Below are 17518 nucleotides of genomic sequence, written 5' to 3'. Positions count from 1 at the left end.
TTTGATCTGTATCTGATCTTTCATTTCCTGCCACCTGACAATGGCAAGATGGTTATAATTTAAAAAGAATAGCTAAGGAAAAGGAGACTTAGGGAAAAGGTTGTGTATGCGGGTGTTTCTCTCCTGGGTTTAATTCCTATTGTGTAAGTTCAGAGCTTCGTTTAGAAAGCATGATCTACAGGTACATAGCAAGCATTCTTTCTGGGTAACCAGGCTGCTAGTTTTAATTTCCTTCAGATTTCACCTATAAAAACACACAATTGTATTTTACAGAGAAGCATTCGATGACCCATGCGGTATGTGAAAGAAAGAAGTTGCAGCTCACGTGGCTAGCTGGGCCCAGCTGGTTCCGGCAGGGTGGGGTCCTTCCAGGGAAGCTGAACTGCACTCCACCGTGCTCCATTTCGCTGGGCCAACTGTGGAAGCTAAGAGTTGTAAGTTCAGCATTTTTAAAAATTTTGCTGACCTGTAAGTTCAGCATTTTAAGAAGAAGGGATGCAATGGAAAGGTCACCATACTTTGGGATTCTAGAGCTTGACTAACAAGCTCCACGTGTAGAAAAATTCAGAATGAAATCTCAGGCATCTAGCAATGTTGGGTCTTCCCTGGAGCACTAGTATGATTCTGCTTTGCCTAAATTTTTTTGTCCTTTTTAAGTACAAGAGCTAATTAAAGGCAGAATGGTTGCATTTGTAAGGGAATCTCTGGAATTAATGAGCTGAAGAGATGCTGGTTAATGACCTCAACCATACACTGAACCTTTATAAATGAACCTTTATTAAAGACACTTCAATGCCATTTGTTAGACACTTCAATATTTTACATGGTTTTCAATGTACATTGTACCAAAATTTCTATAAATAAATAACTTTGTACATAAAAGTAATACTTCCTCTTTCACATTGCCTCTTAGAAGCAGCAAATTCACATATTTTGTGGAAGTAACAACCAGTTAACGGTTGAGAACACAATTCTAAATGTGTTTACCTTTTGGAGCAGTGATGACATCTGACAGTAAAATTTAACATAGATAACCATTTTGTCAATACCTCCCCCTTCAGCTTTTTGGCCAAAGGAATTTGCATTCTGAGATTTTTAAGGACCTTGTTTGTTTCAATGTAATTTTTACTACATCACACATTGGCACTCACAAGATGGTTAGCTATAGGTCTCAAAAGTGCAAATATACCTAGAACCCAGCTACAGGCTAAATTTTGTACAGTCCAAGCCCAGTTCCTTCTGTGTGAGGGACTGGCCTGTACAGACCTACACTGGATTCTCAGTAGAAATAAACTAGCCCTGGAAAGTAAGAACTTTTATCTTTTTTATCCCCCAAGGCCAATGTAATATTAATCACATTGGCAGAACTAAAACATCACTATTGAAAAAAATCCACAGGTACCAACACCAGCAGCCTTTACCTTAATAAAAAGCCTCAAACACAAATCAAAGGATACTGACAAGACCACATTTGCTAGTATTATAAAATGAGCTTCAAAGGAGGAAGAAAGGCAGTGCTTAATTGTTCTGACCAGTTGCTTGTGGTGGATTAATAACCCTCATTCTGCTCAAAGAACTTACACATAAAAGAAAAAGTCACTCCCTGCAAGGTTGAGTGGCGTCTGCACCTCTGGGCTCTGGGGAGGCTGCTGCACGAGTGTCCACGCACAGCAGTGCTGACGTGAAGTTGCTTCCAACACGTACTAAGTCTCAGGCTGCAGAGCAGCCTATGGGTCATCCTACGAAGTGGAACACCAACCCAGGGACTTCCCATCCTTCCCAATCCACCAACTCTGGGGAACAAATGTGGTTTTAGCCTCTATAAATTCCAGCCATGCATTAAGGCACCAGAACTATTCCCCACCCCCCTCCAAAATTAAACAGCAACCTGATATGAAAAATAATATTGTCAAAATTGTATAATTTTTGTCTGTTAACCATGCACTAAAGATTAAAATAGCCTCTGTAAAAGATATATAATATATATGAAATCTCTGAAAACTCTTATGTACAATGGTATCAAATACTTTTTCTGCCTTTTGTACACAAATAGCCTCTTGTATTTCTGTGCTTCAGATGCAAGTCCTCTGAACGACTGATACTCCACATGGAAGTGAAAACTATATACAGATCACTGACGCTTGAACCCAAGCTTCCTCACAGCCTCTCCTACCCCTCTCTCCCCTGTAGAGATTGGTATAACAAGAGCTGAGGTAGACAAAGCCTAGCTTTTTGATGCCAATAGTAACGGCACCTTCCGTTTCCCAGGGAGCTGTCCTGTTAATGTAGTGGACTCGGGATCAGAGTCAAATGCCTTGGGCAGGCGGCCATTGGAAACAAGCAAGTGCTGGGCTTCACTGGGGATGGCGGGAGAGCCCGAGGGGGCTTCCGTGAGCTCCGGGTTGCCTGAAGGTAACGAAGATGTAGGTTGTAGGTCTGTGGAGTCTGGTTCATACAACCTTGCCAAAGTCCAAGAAGGATCCCCTATGAGAAAAGAAAGGGTGTGTTAGACCCCCAAGCCTGGCCATTTAATGTAGCTCCCAAAGTCATGTGCTGATGATTCCTCAGAGGACAGGCGAATGTTACCTCTTCCATCTGGAGATGCCACTGGCTTTTTCTTCAAGGCTGTCTGCATTCTGTCATGGTTACTGGGGTACAGGGACCCTCTGTAGTCGGTGTAAGACCCATCACCAGTCTCACTGCTCTGATGATAGGGAGAATGTTCTTGGTCATTCTGACTGGACTCCTGGACACCGAGTGTACTTGGCTGTGTAGTGTCTCTGGACACAGGCTGGGCATAGAGGGCTTGTCCCTTGGAGTAACCATCCACATCCACGTTGCAGTCACCACACACAATTGGGCCGCTGGATTCTGAAGGACAGAGCCAAAGCCAGATGAGACGGGCACTGCCCCCACACCCTGCCCCACAGCAGGGTGAGATCCCTGTGTGCGTCAGCCAGAGAAATACCCCAAAGTACACTCATGGAGAAAGGCCTAGGCACACATCTAGCTCGATGGAAAACAGGGTCCCTTGTGTTTAAATGTTCCAGATTTACTTAGTTTCATACTCAGAATAGTCACACTACTTTGATCATAGGGAAAAAAATCTCACTTGAGTTTGGTATAATGCAGTGTTCAGAGTCTCCTGAACAGTTAGAAATTTAGCCTCAAAATAGCTTTGGTGAAAAGATTCTGACTAAAACTCTCCATTTGGTTTACAAGTCTAGGAAAACCATGGTCAGGCTCACCACACCACAGATTTACTTAGGGAGGCACTGTTCGGCAATTAACAGAGAACCAGGCCAGAGCTCCCTGTGTTGGGTCAACACTAAACTCGGAGGTAGCTGTAGACCAATAACGCTTCCCTCTGGAAGCAAGCATCTCATACCCGTCTTATGTGGAGCAGGTGTCCCGTCTGCCTTCTCTGTCACCTTCCATGGCTCTTTACTGTATCCAGCACAGAGCTTTGGCTGCCTGCATGGAATCCCAGGACCGTCGGCCTCTGGAAAGAGGCCTACATCTCTCGGACAGACACCTGTGGTGGATATTCTCACACGTTTAGAAACCCTGGTCTTAGCGTTTCACAGTAAGCCTTAACAGTGCAGTGGGGAACGGGTAAGGCTACTAGAACTCAGTCATTTTTTAAAAATATTCTTTAGAGTGATGGAGGTCCCAGAGGTCCTGCAAGCATGTTTCCTCCTGCTGCCTTCCCAGCAGGCAGGCCTCTCAGCAGTGGAGGCCACGTAAAGTAAGTTCTGGAGAGGAGAAAACTCTATGGCTCTAAGCAAGGGCTCAGAATCCCCCACTGCTGGCAAGGAGTGAAACCTGGCAAGAACGTTCTAATACGAGGCTGGAACACAGAGCCGACCCAGGCACTTACCCTGGAGCTGCTATTCCAGACAATCCTACCTTATCCAGACTGGGAGACACTAAGCCCAAGTCACTGACTTCTTGGGGATTGCAATTCTAAAACCCTGCAGAACTTATAGAAAACAATAGAAGCCCCTAGTCAAAAGCCTTTTACTTCACCCATCCCAACCCATCTAAGGCCAGGCACCTGCCCTAGGAAAAAGGTGGAGGCTACCTTCAGCACCTGGGGACACTTCTTTTATTTTTTTTTTTTTTGTAGAGACAGAGTCTCACTTTATGGCCCTCGGTAGAGTGCCGTGGCATCACACAGTTCACAGCAACACCTGGGGACACTTCTAACAGATGTCTGCTATGCTGTCACCAAAGCCTTACCATTGCTCTCAATGTGCCCATTGGCCTGATGGCCACCCTCAGTCCTGACCACAGTTTCCTGTCGGTCAGATAGGGTCCCCTGAGAAGAAAGGTAGCTTGGGACATCTGATGGCACAATAGTTTCATCTGTAAGGAAACAGGACGATAAAACAGAGTCATAGTGAAAAGAAATTGTCAGGCCCAGAAACAGATTTCCCTGGCAATGATCATCAAGGCTGTGCAGAGACCCGCCTTCCCTGGACCTGCTTAGCCTGACTGTCCGCCCAGGTGTGAAAGCATGGCAGTCAGACATGGACGTCCCCACAAGACTGAGGACAGGGTGCGGAGGGAGACGGGACTCATGGAAGCAAAGTACTGTGAGGTAACTTCCCACCACTCAGCAGCGAGGCGCACGCTTAGCATGCCTCTGTATTATCAAGGAGCAAGAGAACAGCAGAGGCTGCCATGCACTGGTGTTGGAGGCCATTCCTATTTAATAGGACCCCAGCTATCTAGAACAACTCCATATTCCCAAAGGTGCTTGAGTTCTAAATATACTGAAACTCTTGAAAAAGCCACTGAAGTCCAGTCCTGTTTCCAAACATGGCGCTTGCCCCCTCCTGAGGACACGGCTCTGCTGGGGGCGCCCACCTGTATTGGTGACGCTGTACTCCTCGCTCTTCCTGCGGGTCTGGTAGATGATGCACACCCACACCAGAGAGGTCAGGACGATACTGCACACCACGGCGATGGTGAAGATCCCCACGGTGGTCCCGTCCTTCCTGCAGCCGGGGGTGGGCAAGATGCTCAGCTGGCTGTGCGCGCGCTCGGTGCCCAAGGTGTTGGACATCTCGCAGGTGTACCGGCCCGCGTCCTCCGCCACCACATTCTGAACGACAAGCAGCTGGTTGCCAGGGGTGAAGTGGTGCCGCTCTGTGAGGCTCAGCGGATGGTCCCCCTTGAACCAGGTGATGCGGGGCAGGGGGCTGCCGGTCGCTTTGCACTGAAGGGCCACTGTTTCCCCCACAGATACCACACGGTCTTCCAAGGGCACTGCCAAGGACGGGGTCTCTGCAAGAAGTCAGTGGAGAGCTTAGTCACTCTCTGTGCCTCAGCCGCTAAGGCTCTGCCTTGTCTTCCAGACAAAGGGCCATCTGACACACCAATGAAATGCTGCCTGGGATCTTCTATCAGAGCAAGGTTTTCAGAAAACCGGACATAAGACTAAATACTCGTCACTCCTTGGGTGACTCCAACAAGGAAAATGAACTAATCTCTGGTCACAAAATCTCCTACTGTCCCCTAACTGTCCTGTGACAGGCCTGTGTCCCTAATTCTTGACCAGCGCCACACTCATCCTGCCCAAGTTCAGAGGGCAGTTGCCAAGAGTGTTTCATATCTAAGCCCTGTGAAGACTGTCTTAATTCAGTGGCTATCATTTTTTTTAAAGAGATACAGCTACTTGTTCAAGAAGAATTTTAGAGGGTGGCACTTGTGGCTCAAAGGAGTAGGGCACCAGCCCCATATACCAGAGGTGGTAGGTTCAAACCTGGCCCTGGCCAAAAACTGCCAAAAAAAAAAAAAAAGGTTTTGGAAAGTAGCCCAAATTTCAAATGATGTAGAAAGGGGCCTACTACACTTACCTGCCCTAGGCTCTGCAGAGCAGTTGAGAACTGTGCTGCTAAATATGGTATTTCAGAGTGCGTCCCCCCGGCCCCCACACAGTCTATCAGTGTGCGTACCTAACACAGTCAGGGTGGCATTGGCTGAAATGGAGCCAGCTGAGTTCTGGGCAGTACAGCTATAAACCCCCATGTCATCTATCTTCACATCAGTGATGAAAAACACATCATCGTCTGGCATGACATGCATGCGTCGCTCACGGGCAGCGGGGAAATCTGTGCCTCCATCCTTCTGCCAGGCAATCTGTGGGTTAGGGTGGCCGCTGGCAGCACATTCAAGGCGGGCCATCGTGCCAGTCCGGATGGCAATGTCATGGGGCATTTTGGTGAATGACGGCAACACTGGAAAACACATACAGGGCGGGTTACGGGACAGCCAGGTACAAAGCCAGGTAATCCTCTGGTAAACACTCCTCCCTGCCCCCTATGACTCAGTAGCCACCCACCCTTTCCCCTCCGTAGTGGAACATTTTCTAACTCTGGACCAGGTATGGTGCCTTGTGCCTGTAATCCTAGTACTTTGGGAGCCCAAAGTGGGTAGACTGCTTGAGCTCAGGAGTTTGAGACCAGCCTGAACAAAAACAAGACCCTGTCTCTACTAAAAATAGAAAAACCAGCTGAGTATGGTGGTAGATGCCTATAGTCCCAGCTATTTGGGAGGCTGAGGCAATAAGATCACTTGAGCCCAAGAGTTCGCGGTTGCTATGAACTGTGATGCCACCATGGCACTCTACCCAGGGCCACAGAGTAAGACTCTGTTTAAAAAAATGAAAAATAACTTTTTCTGACCCCAACCTTCTTCTTATATACCCTAGCCTGGCTATAAGCCTCTCGGAGGAAAGGCTTTTTTTTTTTTTTTTTTTTATTGTTGGGGATTCATTGAGGGTACAATAAGCCAGTTACCCTGATTGCAATTGTTAGGTAAAGTCCCTCTTGCAATCATGTCTTGAGGGAGGGGGGTGGGGCCTTAGTGTGAGGAAAGGCTTTTTATACACCATTTCCTTGTTGTACTTCATATGATAATCAGTCTATATAGGGGTCCCCTATGGGTGTTAGGTCTGAGCTTGCCTGCCTTAATTACCTACCAGGAGATAACTGCTCTATCAAGATGGAGTTACAGAAGGAAGGCAGGCACGCCTCCACCCTGGGGGAAGAAATGCATTTGGACAGGCAGTGTGGGGGCTGTGCTGCCACACACAGGCAGAGAGCACCCTGCTGGCCGGTTTCCTGTGCCTGGAAGCCATGTCCTGAGCGGGGAACATAACAGCCGTGTGTCAGGCCATTGCTTCCATTCCCATCCAGGTTACTCTGACAGTTCCCAAGTCTTTCCAGGACAACGAAAGGTACCGGCAGGATAAGCGAAAGTGTGGTGAAGAAGTGCCTCACTGCAGATCCAGCACTTTGGATGACCACCAGTCAACTCTTTTTAAGGCTTAATAATTGGGAAAATCTCATTAGGTTACTGGGGATGGAGCAGTTAACTACCCAGGCCATCTACCCAAACACCCTACAACAAACAGCCGAACTAAAGAGCACCAACCTGACAATCTCTGAGACTGAAAAAAGAACCCGTTAAAACCCCCAATGCCTTCTGCCCCAAACACAGCTGGCCTCTGGCTCCAGGTGTGCCATCTACTCAGAGAGCAGCAGCTTCTCCAAGGACATGGGACGCCTGAAATCTGAATACCAGGCATCTGGTTTATGGAGGATAATCAATGGGTAAAAATACAAGACTCAGCTCTACAACTTCATTGAACATAATTGGATTTTAAAAGTCACCAAAATAAAAAAATCCATTGAGAATAACCTTAAAATCTGAAAAATTTGCTCTGGACAAACCCACATAATGGCATAATTTAATAGAGTCCCATAGCAACATGCGTCACCTTTCACATGGAAAACTCAAAGAACAATCAGGAGTGTGGCTCAGCAGGGTCCTGCACTAGAACACAGTGGCACTTCCTTACCATTCACAGTGAGCCTGGCCTTATGTGAGTAGGTGGAGCCAAAGTGGTTGGTGATCACACACTGGTAGCGGCCCTCATGTCCAAAGGTGACCTGACGAAGGTGCAGGATGGTGGTATATTCCATCACCTCCCCATCCTGCGCACGCACGTGGGCAAAGTTCTCCATGTCAGCGTTGGTCAGGACTTCATTGTCCTTCTTCCAAGCGAAGGTCATGGGGGAACTGCTGCTACTGGCTGCCGAGCATGTGAACCGGATGTCCTTGCCCACCACAGCCACGGTGGTCTCTGGCTGGGTGATGATCTGTGGCTTTGGGAAGTCATCTGGAGAGAGAAGGGCCAACTGTAAAGGCATCTGGAGTCCTGGTATTCACAAGGACCAGCGCTGTTCGAACTAACAAGAAGTGGTCAGACACTGAGCAGGAAGCAAAGCTTTCCCAGTCCCTGTGCATCCTGAGACCCAGCAGATGCCTGGCTTCCTCCACTTGTCAGTCCATGAGTAGTAATCATGTCCGTAATCACACTGTGTGATTAGAAATAAACCTACCAGGCCTGCTTGCCCTGGCAACAGAAGCCTGTTCACTGTCTACAGTGAACGTATCTTGCTCTGTAACCCTGTATTTTAAATACAGGGTTTTAAATACAGAGTATACCTACCTTTCTCTTTTTCAATAAACTTTGTTTCATGCTTGCCTTAAAACAAAAAAGAAATTAACCCACCCTTACTCAATTATCAAACCAATCAGCCAACGGTTTCCTGGAGCAGACAACACTTGGCCCTATCTCCTTGCTTTTACATGAAAAAGTCACAACTGCACAGACCTTCCAAACTTTACTCCAAAAATCTGCCCCTCTGTTAAAACCATGAAAACACTGACAAATAGTCAAAATGTACTTTTTCAGAATTCTGGAAAACCAAAGGATTACAACAATCCATGCAGAGAACAATTGTATCTCAGCAATAAAAGCGAGCTCTGTGGTATTTTATCCTAATTTTCATTCCTCTCTCCCTGGCTCCATAGTAGGCTTGAAACTACCAGCCTAGCAACCACTGAGGGAGGCAGAATATGTTTGGAGTGCCCCCACAGCCCCATCCTTGGAGAACTCACTGTGCAACCTGTCTGGTAGCAATCTGCAACCTGGAAAACACCATTCACAATATTTGCATCTGTTTGCCCTGATGCAGTTTGCTCAGTAAGAGAACCTATCTCTCTTCTCCAGGGCACGTGACCAAAACAAAGCAGCCATTGTTGAGAAGCATAGCTGTCTGAGGGGACAGGACCAGGTGGGACAAGAGGTTGGCCAAAAAACTAAACAGAAAAAGCAGGTGAATGCAATATTGAGAGTGGGCACTGCAAAGTCCCCACACATTCCTGGGAATCTAGAAAGACAAACAGAGCTATATGAAAAACCAGGAAAGCCTTGGGGAAGGGAGTCCTCATTTCTCACCTGTGGCTGAGCATAAAAACCTATACACAGGCCCTGGGTAAAGGGTGGAAGAAAGGAGGAAAAATGAACAGAATCAACAGAGACCTGTGGGATACCATCAAACGTAACAGGAATAGTGGGGGGGTCCACGGAAAAGGAGGAAAAGAAACAGAGACTATTGAAAAAATAAAAGCCCTAAATTTGATGCATCCCCACATCTAGGAAGCATAATGAACTCCAAGATCCAGACCCAGACACATCATACCCAAGCTGTCAAATGCCAAAGAGAGAATCTTGAAAACAGCAGAAAGGAGCTACCATCACACAGGGGATCCTTGATAACATTAACAGCTGATTTCCCACCAGACACCAAGGAAATCAGAAGGCAGGAGGAAGACATATTTTAAGTACTGAAGAAAAGAATGTCCACGAAGAATTCTATGTTGAGCAAAAGTATCCCTCAAAGATGAAGGAGAAATTAAAACATTCCCAGATTAAAAGAAAAAAAATAGAATTCATCACTACCAAACCTATCCTACTAGAAATACAAAAGAGTATTTAGTATGACTAAATTGAAAGGACATTAGACAGTAATTCAAATCCATACAAAGAAATAAAACACCATTAAAAGTAACTACATAGGGTGGGGCCACATCTACAGTGCATCTTAGAATGGGTAAAGGCGATTGCACTAATGTACACAGCTATGATTTAACAATAAAAAAAAAAAAGGAAAAAAAAGTAACTACATAGGTAAGTACAAAAGACACTAATCCTTTTCTACTGATTTAAAAACCAACTATATAAAGGAATAATTATAAAAATATCTATGGGCTTATTATACTGTATTAAGACATAATATGTATGATAACACAAATGAGAATGGATCTTAATAGGAGCAAATTTTTTCCATACTGTTGCAGTCATTATTAATTGGAATTAGATCATTTTAAGATGCTGATTTTAATCCCCATAGCAAACACTATAAGAAAATAAACAAACATATGTAAAGTAAAAGAAACAACAGGGGAATTAAAACAGCATACCAGAACATCTATTCAATACAGAATGGTCAGCAATGAAGAAATAAATAAAAAGATAAAACACACAGAACAAATAGTAGAAGCAAACTCTACTTACCATATTAGTGACTACATTAAAAGTAAGTGGATTAAATACCTCTATTAAAGGCTTGGCTCCTATAGCTCAGCAGCTAGGGCGCCAGCTACATACACTGGAGCTGGCAGGTTCAAACCCAGCCTGGGCCTGCCAAACAACAATGACAACTACAACCAAAACATAGCCGGGCATTGTGGTGGATGCCTGTGGCCCCAGCTACTTGGGAGACTGAGGTAAGAGAATCATTTAAGCCCAAGAGTTTGAGGTTGCTGTGAGCTGTGCTGCCACAGCACTCAACCAAGAGCAACATAGTGAGGCTCTGTCTCAAAAAAAAACAACAAAAAAAGGATTACTATAATGGGAAAAAATCATGACCCAGATAAATGCTATCTAGACGAGACATAGTTTAGATGCAAATACTCACTAAAGGGAGGCCAGGCACAGTGGTTCATGCCTGTAATCCTAGCACTCTGAGAGGCTGAAATGGGAGGATTGCTTCAGCTCAGGAGTTTGAGAATAGCCTGAGCAAGAATGAGACCCTAACTCTATTAAAAATAGAAAAAATTAGCCAAGTGTTATGGCATATGCCTATAGTCCCAGCTACTCTGGAGGCTGGGATAGGTGGACTGCTTGAGCCCAGAAGTTTGAGGTTGCAGTGAGCTATAATGATGCCACTGTACTTTAGACAGGCCAACAGAGTGAGTCTCTATCTCAAAAAAAAAAAAATTATGCTAAGTGCAAAAGGCCAGTTTACACAAGAGCACATATTGTATAGTTCCATTTATATCAAATGTCCACAATAGGCAAAGCATTAGAGACGCAATGTAGACCAGTGCCTGCAGGGTCCTAGGCATAGGAGAGGTGTGGGATTTTTCAGGGGTGATGGAAATGTTCTAAAGTTAGATAGTAGTGATGCTTGATTACGTAAGTTTTGAATATTCTAAAAACCACTGAAATGAACATTCTAGGAGTGAATTTTTTATGCCATGCAAATTTTACCTTTTAAAAACAGCTTTGAGATATAGTTCATTTACAGCTCACCCTTATGAAATGTACAGTTCAATAACTTTTAGTTTATTCACAAATATATGCAAATTTTAAAACATTTTCATCACCTCAAAAAGAACCGTGAACTTTTTAGCTGTTACCACTTTACCCTCCATTCCTCCCCTGCCCAAGGCGATTACTGATCTACTTTCTACTTCTGCAGATGTCCCTATTCTGGACATTAAAGATGAATGGAACCACAGGATATGTGATCTTCTGTGACCAAGGTCTTCCACTTGGTATAAGATTCTCAAAGTTCACCCATGCTGTAGGATTTTTCATTCCTTTCATGGCCTCATGATATTCCACTATTCCTCAGCTGATGGGTATTTGGGTTGTTCCTCTTTTTGGCTATTCTGAATAACATTGCTGTGAATGTTCGTGTAGAAGTTTTTATGTAGACATGTACTGTCCTACATACCTAGAAATGGTATTGCTGGGTCATGTCGTAGCTCTGTGTTTAACTGAGAACTGCCAAGACCATTTTCCAAATATCTGTACCATTTTGTACTCCCTTGAGCAGTATGGGAGGGTTCAGACTTCTCCCTAACCTCACCAACACTTGTTACTGCCTGACTTTTGGACTCTAGCTATCCTACTTGGTGTGAAATGATGTTTCACTTCTTTAAAAAGGAGTGGGAGACTCCCACAGAGCTTCCACAGAGGAGTGGGAGAAGTGAAACAAACAACTGTTCAATCCAGAACATGCCACGGCCACCTGGCTCATCTAAAGGGAAAGACCACCCTATGGCAGGGAGGAGGGAGGAATGGGCAGGAAGCTTAATTTTAGGGAGCTCTGTAGATAATTTAATGGTCGAGGACTTGATGAACAATGGACTGCAGCCGTTTTGTGCCCAGAGTGGTGCGCTGTAGCCTTAGATTCCACTCAGAAGGCCTCATGAGACAGGTCAGTAAGAAAAGCTCACTTTGGAGGGCTGCTGCATGTTCACAGTACGTTCACGACTCCTCCTGGTCTAGGTCCAGTGGAGGAGGGAGGCTGACTATTACTGTGGCCAAAAAGTAGGATGGAGAAGTAACCCACAGGGATCCCCATACTGCTAGGTGAGCCCTGGTGAGGAGCATCACAGCAGAGATCCCAAGGCTCAGGGGAGAAAGGAGGGGCCCACACTGGCCCAGCTGCTCCAGTCAGGCCTGGAACTCCCACCCTCCCTCCTGTTAGAGCAAAACCAGGATCAATTCAAAACACAGCTCATTCTTTGACCACGAGTTAGCACAGGCATGTGTGTGTGTGTGTATTTGGCTGTTCAGCATTTTCTAAGTTCTTCCTGTGCAACTAAACTTGGATCCTGACCACCCCTGCTCAAAACGATGGCAAGAGCTATGTTCCAATAATCAGAACGAAGAAAGAATTTGACGTGGCAAGTGCAGATTTCAGTGGTCGGGAGAAACAGCAGGAGTGCACGAGAACATCAAGGGATTATTTTTTCTATAGCAACTGTTCTCCTGAGACTTGCTCTTCCTGCATTTAACCTTTCATTCTTGGGGTTGGAAAGAAACACACATTAAAACCCCAGCTTCACACACTGAGTTAAGTTCACAGCTAAACCCAGGCACCACAGCCCTTTTGAAACAGAACTGTCTTCCTGCAACTGATTTTTCTGATTTGTAACTGAACCAACTCATATTCCCTTCTGATTAAATGCATGTTCTGCAAGAACCACATAATGAGGCAACTGTACGGTGAGTATCATGTGTGGTTTCGGTGGGAAATAAATTACATCCAGCAGCTGATTTGTAACTATGGGCTGGGGTTTACTCTGATCACAGGGATTACTCTCATAATGAAGAGTTCCTCCTGGTCCGTGTGAGGAAAAGGAAAAGTCACAAAGTCGGTCTTACCACACACAAAACTCTCTGGCAACACTGAGAAGATGCTCTGGCCCTTCAGTGACTCTGGGTGGGCACAGGTGGCTGTCACGAAGGCTCGCAGCATCCTGCTTGATAACCACAGGGGCAGCCACTTCAGCTGGCAATCACACAGGAAGCTGTCACTGCTGATATGGCTGAAAGAAAAACAAAAACAGATGTTTTGGGCTGCAAAGGAGGGATATGCTCCCTAAATACCCTGAAGATTCAGTCACCTCCAGTCAGATTCTCATGTTAACAACAGTAAGCAGGGGCGGGCATGGAGGGTCATGCCTGGAATCCTAGCACTCTGGGAGACTGAGGCAGGTGGATTGCTTGTGTTCAGGAGTTTGAGACCAGCCTGAGCAAGAGCGAGACCCTGGGCTGAGGCAAGAGGATCGCTCAAGCCCAAGAGTTTGAGCTTGCTGTTAGCTATGATGCCAGGCACTCTACTCAGGGCAACATGGTAAGACTCTGTCTCAAAAGAAAAAATAAAGCAAGCTAGAAGATGGCAGCGTGGGGGGGGGGGGGCGGAAGGGGGCAGGGCGATGATCTTTTTCACAGTTTTTCAATGACCTGGTTATATGCACCCAGACCAATGCATATAACCATATAACCCACCTGGAGATTTTGATAAAATGCAGTTTCTCACTGAGTTCAGAACCCAAGATTTTTCATGTCTAACAAGCTGCCAGGTGGTGCTAGCACTCCAAGGACCGCATCTCGAGTAGCAGAAACCTGGAGTTTCCCCATGTTCTAAGACAGACACTTGTTCCTTCATGACTCGGAACCTTTAACCTTTCCTGGCCTCTGACACATCCAGCAGTGGTAAGCGGCCACTGTCCCATCCCTTCTCTGGTTTTTCCCACTTTCCCAATAAGCTACTTAGAGCTTCCAAACTCAGCTTGTATTTAACTTCTGTAACAAGTTCTGAAAAGGGCTCTTTTCCTATATAGCTGTTATATTTCAATTGGCAAAGCTGTATGTTTTCTTACTTCCAAATGTAAGCCTCACCAACAGGCTGCCCTCTTGCCTGTTGTGTTTATCTCGGCACCAGCCTTGTTCAGGAGGCCAGTAGAAGTCAGCTCTGCTCCCTAAATAGCGCTTGTTAGTTAATTGATACTGCCCAGGGAGCATGAGAATGTACAACTTTGGTTTTGTGAGGCTCCAACCAAAACAGACAATATTTTCTTTTTCATTTCTCAGCAACTGAGGATAAGCTTTTAAACAGAAATCCAAATCACCATCTCAGTGGACATTCCTTCCTGAGGAGTCACTTGAAGATAAGTCAACCAGAGTCTAGCTGCCCTGTTCCTGGAAGACCTCTAGGCTCTGAGCTGAAGAGTTATGGCCAGCACATGGTGAGGGAAGACCCCAAGACGACTAGGCTTCCCTGTAACAAAGTGTCTCTGATATGCAGCGACACAAAGAGGGTGCAGGTAAGCTTAGAAATGTGACAAACCATCACACATGGCGAGAGCCACCTCCTGCACTCACCACTGTCTTCAGACATCAACAAAGCCGTCCAATGGACTGACTTCTTGTTTTCTTCTATTTCACTCTGGCCTTTTAATGAGCAGAGAAGCTGTCAAACTAGTGAACAGCAAAGAAGAATGAAATTTAAGCCAGATAACCATGGCTGACTACATTAGGTAAAATCTCTTCCCTCCTGTTCCTCCTCTCCCTATTTCCAGATGATTCGAGCATCTTATTGAAATAATTTTGGAAAATGATTTTCCAAAGACTGAACTAACTTACTTCAAAACAGTTCTAACTGGAATGCTGACCTGTAATAGACCTTACAATGAGTATGAGATTTGTGTATTTTTATTTAATGGGCAGGTAGTGTTCTGCTGAGAGATATCTGGGGGGCTATCCTGTTGAGTTACCGCAGGTGGCAGAAGGGCCCTCATGGCTAATCAGGAGAAAAAAGCCAATTCCAATGCAACACACAGGGAGGGGAGCTTCCCAGGAAGGAGGTCTGTGAGGTGTCTGGGTAGGATGTCTCAGGCACCAGGGACTCATCAGCCTCCCACTGTCAGAGCATCTCCAGCTCCCTATCAAGAAGGTATTTCTGGCGTGGATGCGGAGAGAAGGGAACACTTCTACACTTTGGAAAGAAGGTTGGAGAATACTCAAGTAGACTTACCATTTGTTCCTGCAATTCCTCTACTAGATATATACCCAGATGATCAAAAATCATTTTACAACAAAGACATTTGCACCAGAATGTTTATGCAGCCCAATTCATATTTGCCGAGACATGGAAACAGCCCAAGTGCCCATCGACCCAGAAATGGATCAACAAATTGTGATATATGTACACCATGGAATACTATGCAACCATAAAAAAGATGGAGAGGTCACATCTTTTATGTTTACCTGGGTGGAGCTAGAACATACACTTCTTAGTAAAGTATCTCAAAAATGGAAAAAAAGTATCCAATATACTCAATACTATTATGAAATCAATATATAACCACCTACACATTCATATGAATGATAAAACATAACTAATAGTCCAGAAAGTAGAAGGGAAGAGGAAAGAGAAAGGGGGAGGTGGGAGGAGGGAGGGTATTTGGGGGCACCTCACCTAATGTACATGATGCAACAGTACATTTCCAAACTATTAAGAAAAGAGTATAACTGTCGTACCACAACAATTAAGTGAGATGATGGATGTGTTAATCAGTTCAATGTAAGCATTTCACATTGTATATCAAATCAGTACGCTGTACCCGATAAACGTATCAATGTATGCAGTTATGATTTAATAAAAAAATAAAATAAATTTAAAAAGTAAAAAAAAAAAAAAAAAGAGGATGGTTCCATGTTGTCAAACAAGACAAACTGGGGATTGTATGCAAACACTCAGACGAAGCTGCTGGCCACCACTGTGAGACTTCATGCACTTAACGTAGACCAGGCACATAATTTAAGCCACAGGAACAAACTGGAGAAAACCAATTTGACATTTATCCTTGATCAGATGTGTGTGGAAAGGGGTAAGCCTCATAGAGCACATTCAGTGGATTTGTTGGGCCTCACACCTTTGAGGATTTCTTGCCCCCTCCATGATGAAACCCACCTTACAGAGGTTACCAGACCTCAGAAAGATGGTGGGTACTTGGAGTGGAGAGAAAAGGACAGACAGGAGGGACTGGGGCCAGACAGCAGTGAAGGCACTGAGCTCTGACCATCCCCAGGGCACACACGTCATTACTACAGAGACAAAAGCCAGGTGGGCAGACTGGACAGCGGGGCTGTGGGCAGCCCCGGCCCTGCACACACTCCTGCTACTCTCCCGTCAATGCAAAAAGCACGGCCTTGTCAACAGCCGACAGGCGCTGCCCTCCATGGCTCGTGTCTCCAGCCATCCCAATCTTCGCTGGCTCACATGGTTATGTTTTCACAAGTCCAACTCAAAGTGTGTTTCTAATCATTGCCTGTGGAAAGTTACCCAGAGGATGACTAAGTGCACAGCACAACCTGCCTTGATCCGATGACGAGAAGAAAATGACCAAGTGGAATTAACCATTTCTCCCACCAGAGGACTGGGCCCAGGGCCAGCCCCAGCTGGGTACGCGCCAAGCCTGATGGGAAACCCAGGCAGGGAACTGAGGCTGAGCCTCCAGAACCATGCAGAGGCACACTGGGGGACGCCCAAGCTTCTGGACGTCCAGTTCTTCCTGAGTAGAAACAGTCTCATAAGAGGCCATAAGGAAAATCTTTCTCTCCCTCCATCCCTCAAAACACCCTCTTTCCCATTGAATCGGATAGTTTTTACTCCCAACATTGTATTTGAAAGTTTCAAAGTCAGAAAAGTTAAAAGAACTCTATGGGAACACCCACAAACCCACCACTTGTCTTTTGCAATTTATGTTTTACTCTATTTTATCATATATCAATCCCCTTATCTAGCCTTCTCAAGTGGTCTACCATTGTTTCCTCTCTTTCCTGAAAGGGCAGCAGTGGAATCCCTTCTTGTTAGTACATCTTACCCAGATAGACGAAAGCAGAACTGCTGGGCTAAAAGAGCTACAGGGACCGCACCCCATTTCCCCATTCCTACCCTCCCCGCCGAGGGTCGACCAGCACTGGCCTCAGCATGGGGATGAGGTCAGCAAGCAAAGACCATCCTCTGGCATCTGCCATTTTGTCAGCACCTCTAAAAACCTAGCTATACTGTCA

The 17518-nt window shown here is 45.5% G+C and overlaps 1 protein-coding gene across 2 annotated transcripts in view; it reads right to left on the bottom strand.

Annotated features, from left to right (window-relative positions):
* Positions 1-757: 757 nt before the first annotated feature.
* Positions 758-17518, bottom strand: part of LRIG1 (leucine rich repeats and immunoglobulin like domains 1) — a 117960-nt gene continuing 101199 nt past the window's right edge. The window contains exons 12-19 of one of the 2 annotated variants that reach the window (XM_053598513.1): positions 13322-13485; positions 7871-8191; positions 5964-6245; positions 4873-5292; positions 4243-4368; positions 3389-3535; positions 2587-2871; positions 758-2484 (exon numbers count right to left, since the gene is read on the bottom strand). In XM_053598513.1, coding sequence (XP_053454488.1) covers positions 2225-2484; positions 2587-2871; positions 3389-3535; positions 4243-4368; positions 4873-5292; positions 5964-6245; positions 7871-8191; positions 13322-13485 — 2005 coding nt within the window. In that variant the 3' untranslated portion in view covers positions 758-2224. The remainder of the gene's footprint in view (positions 2485-2586; positions 2872-3388; positions 3536-4242; positions 4369-4872; positions 5293-5963; positions 6246-7870; positions 8192-13321; positions 13486-17518) is intronic. The other variant, XM_053598514.1, reaches the window with a different exon arrangement.

This window comes from Nycticebus coucang, chromosome 8 (assembly GCF_027406575.1).
Source record: "Nycticebus coucang isolate mNycCou1 chromosome 8, mNycCou1.pri, whole genome shotgun sequence".
Classification (NCBI taxonomy): Eukaryota; Metazoa; Chordata; class Mammalia; order Primates; family Lorisidae; genus Nycticebus; species Nycticebus coucang.
The sequence above is the reverse complement of the archived record's forward strand: the minus strand, read 5'-3'. Positions and strand labels throughout refer to the sequence as shown.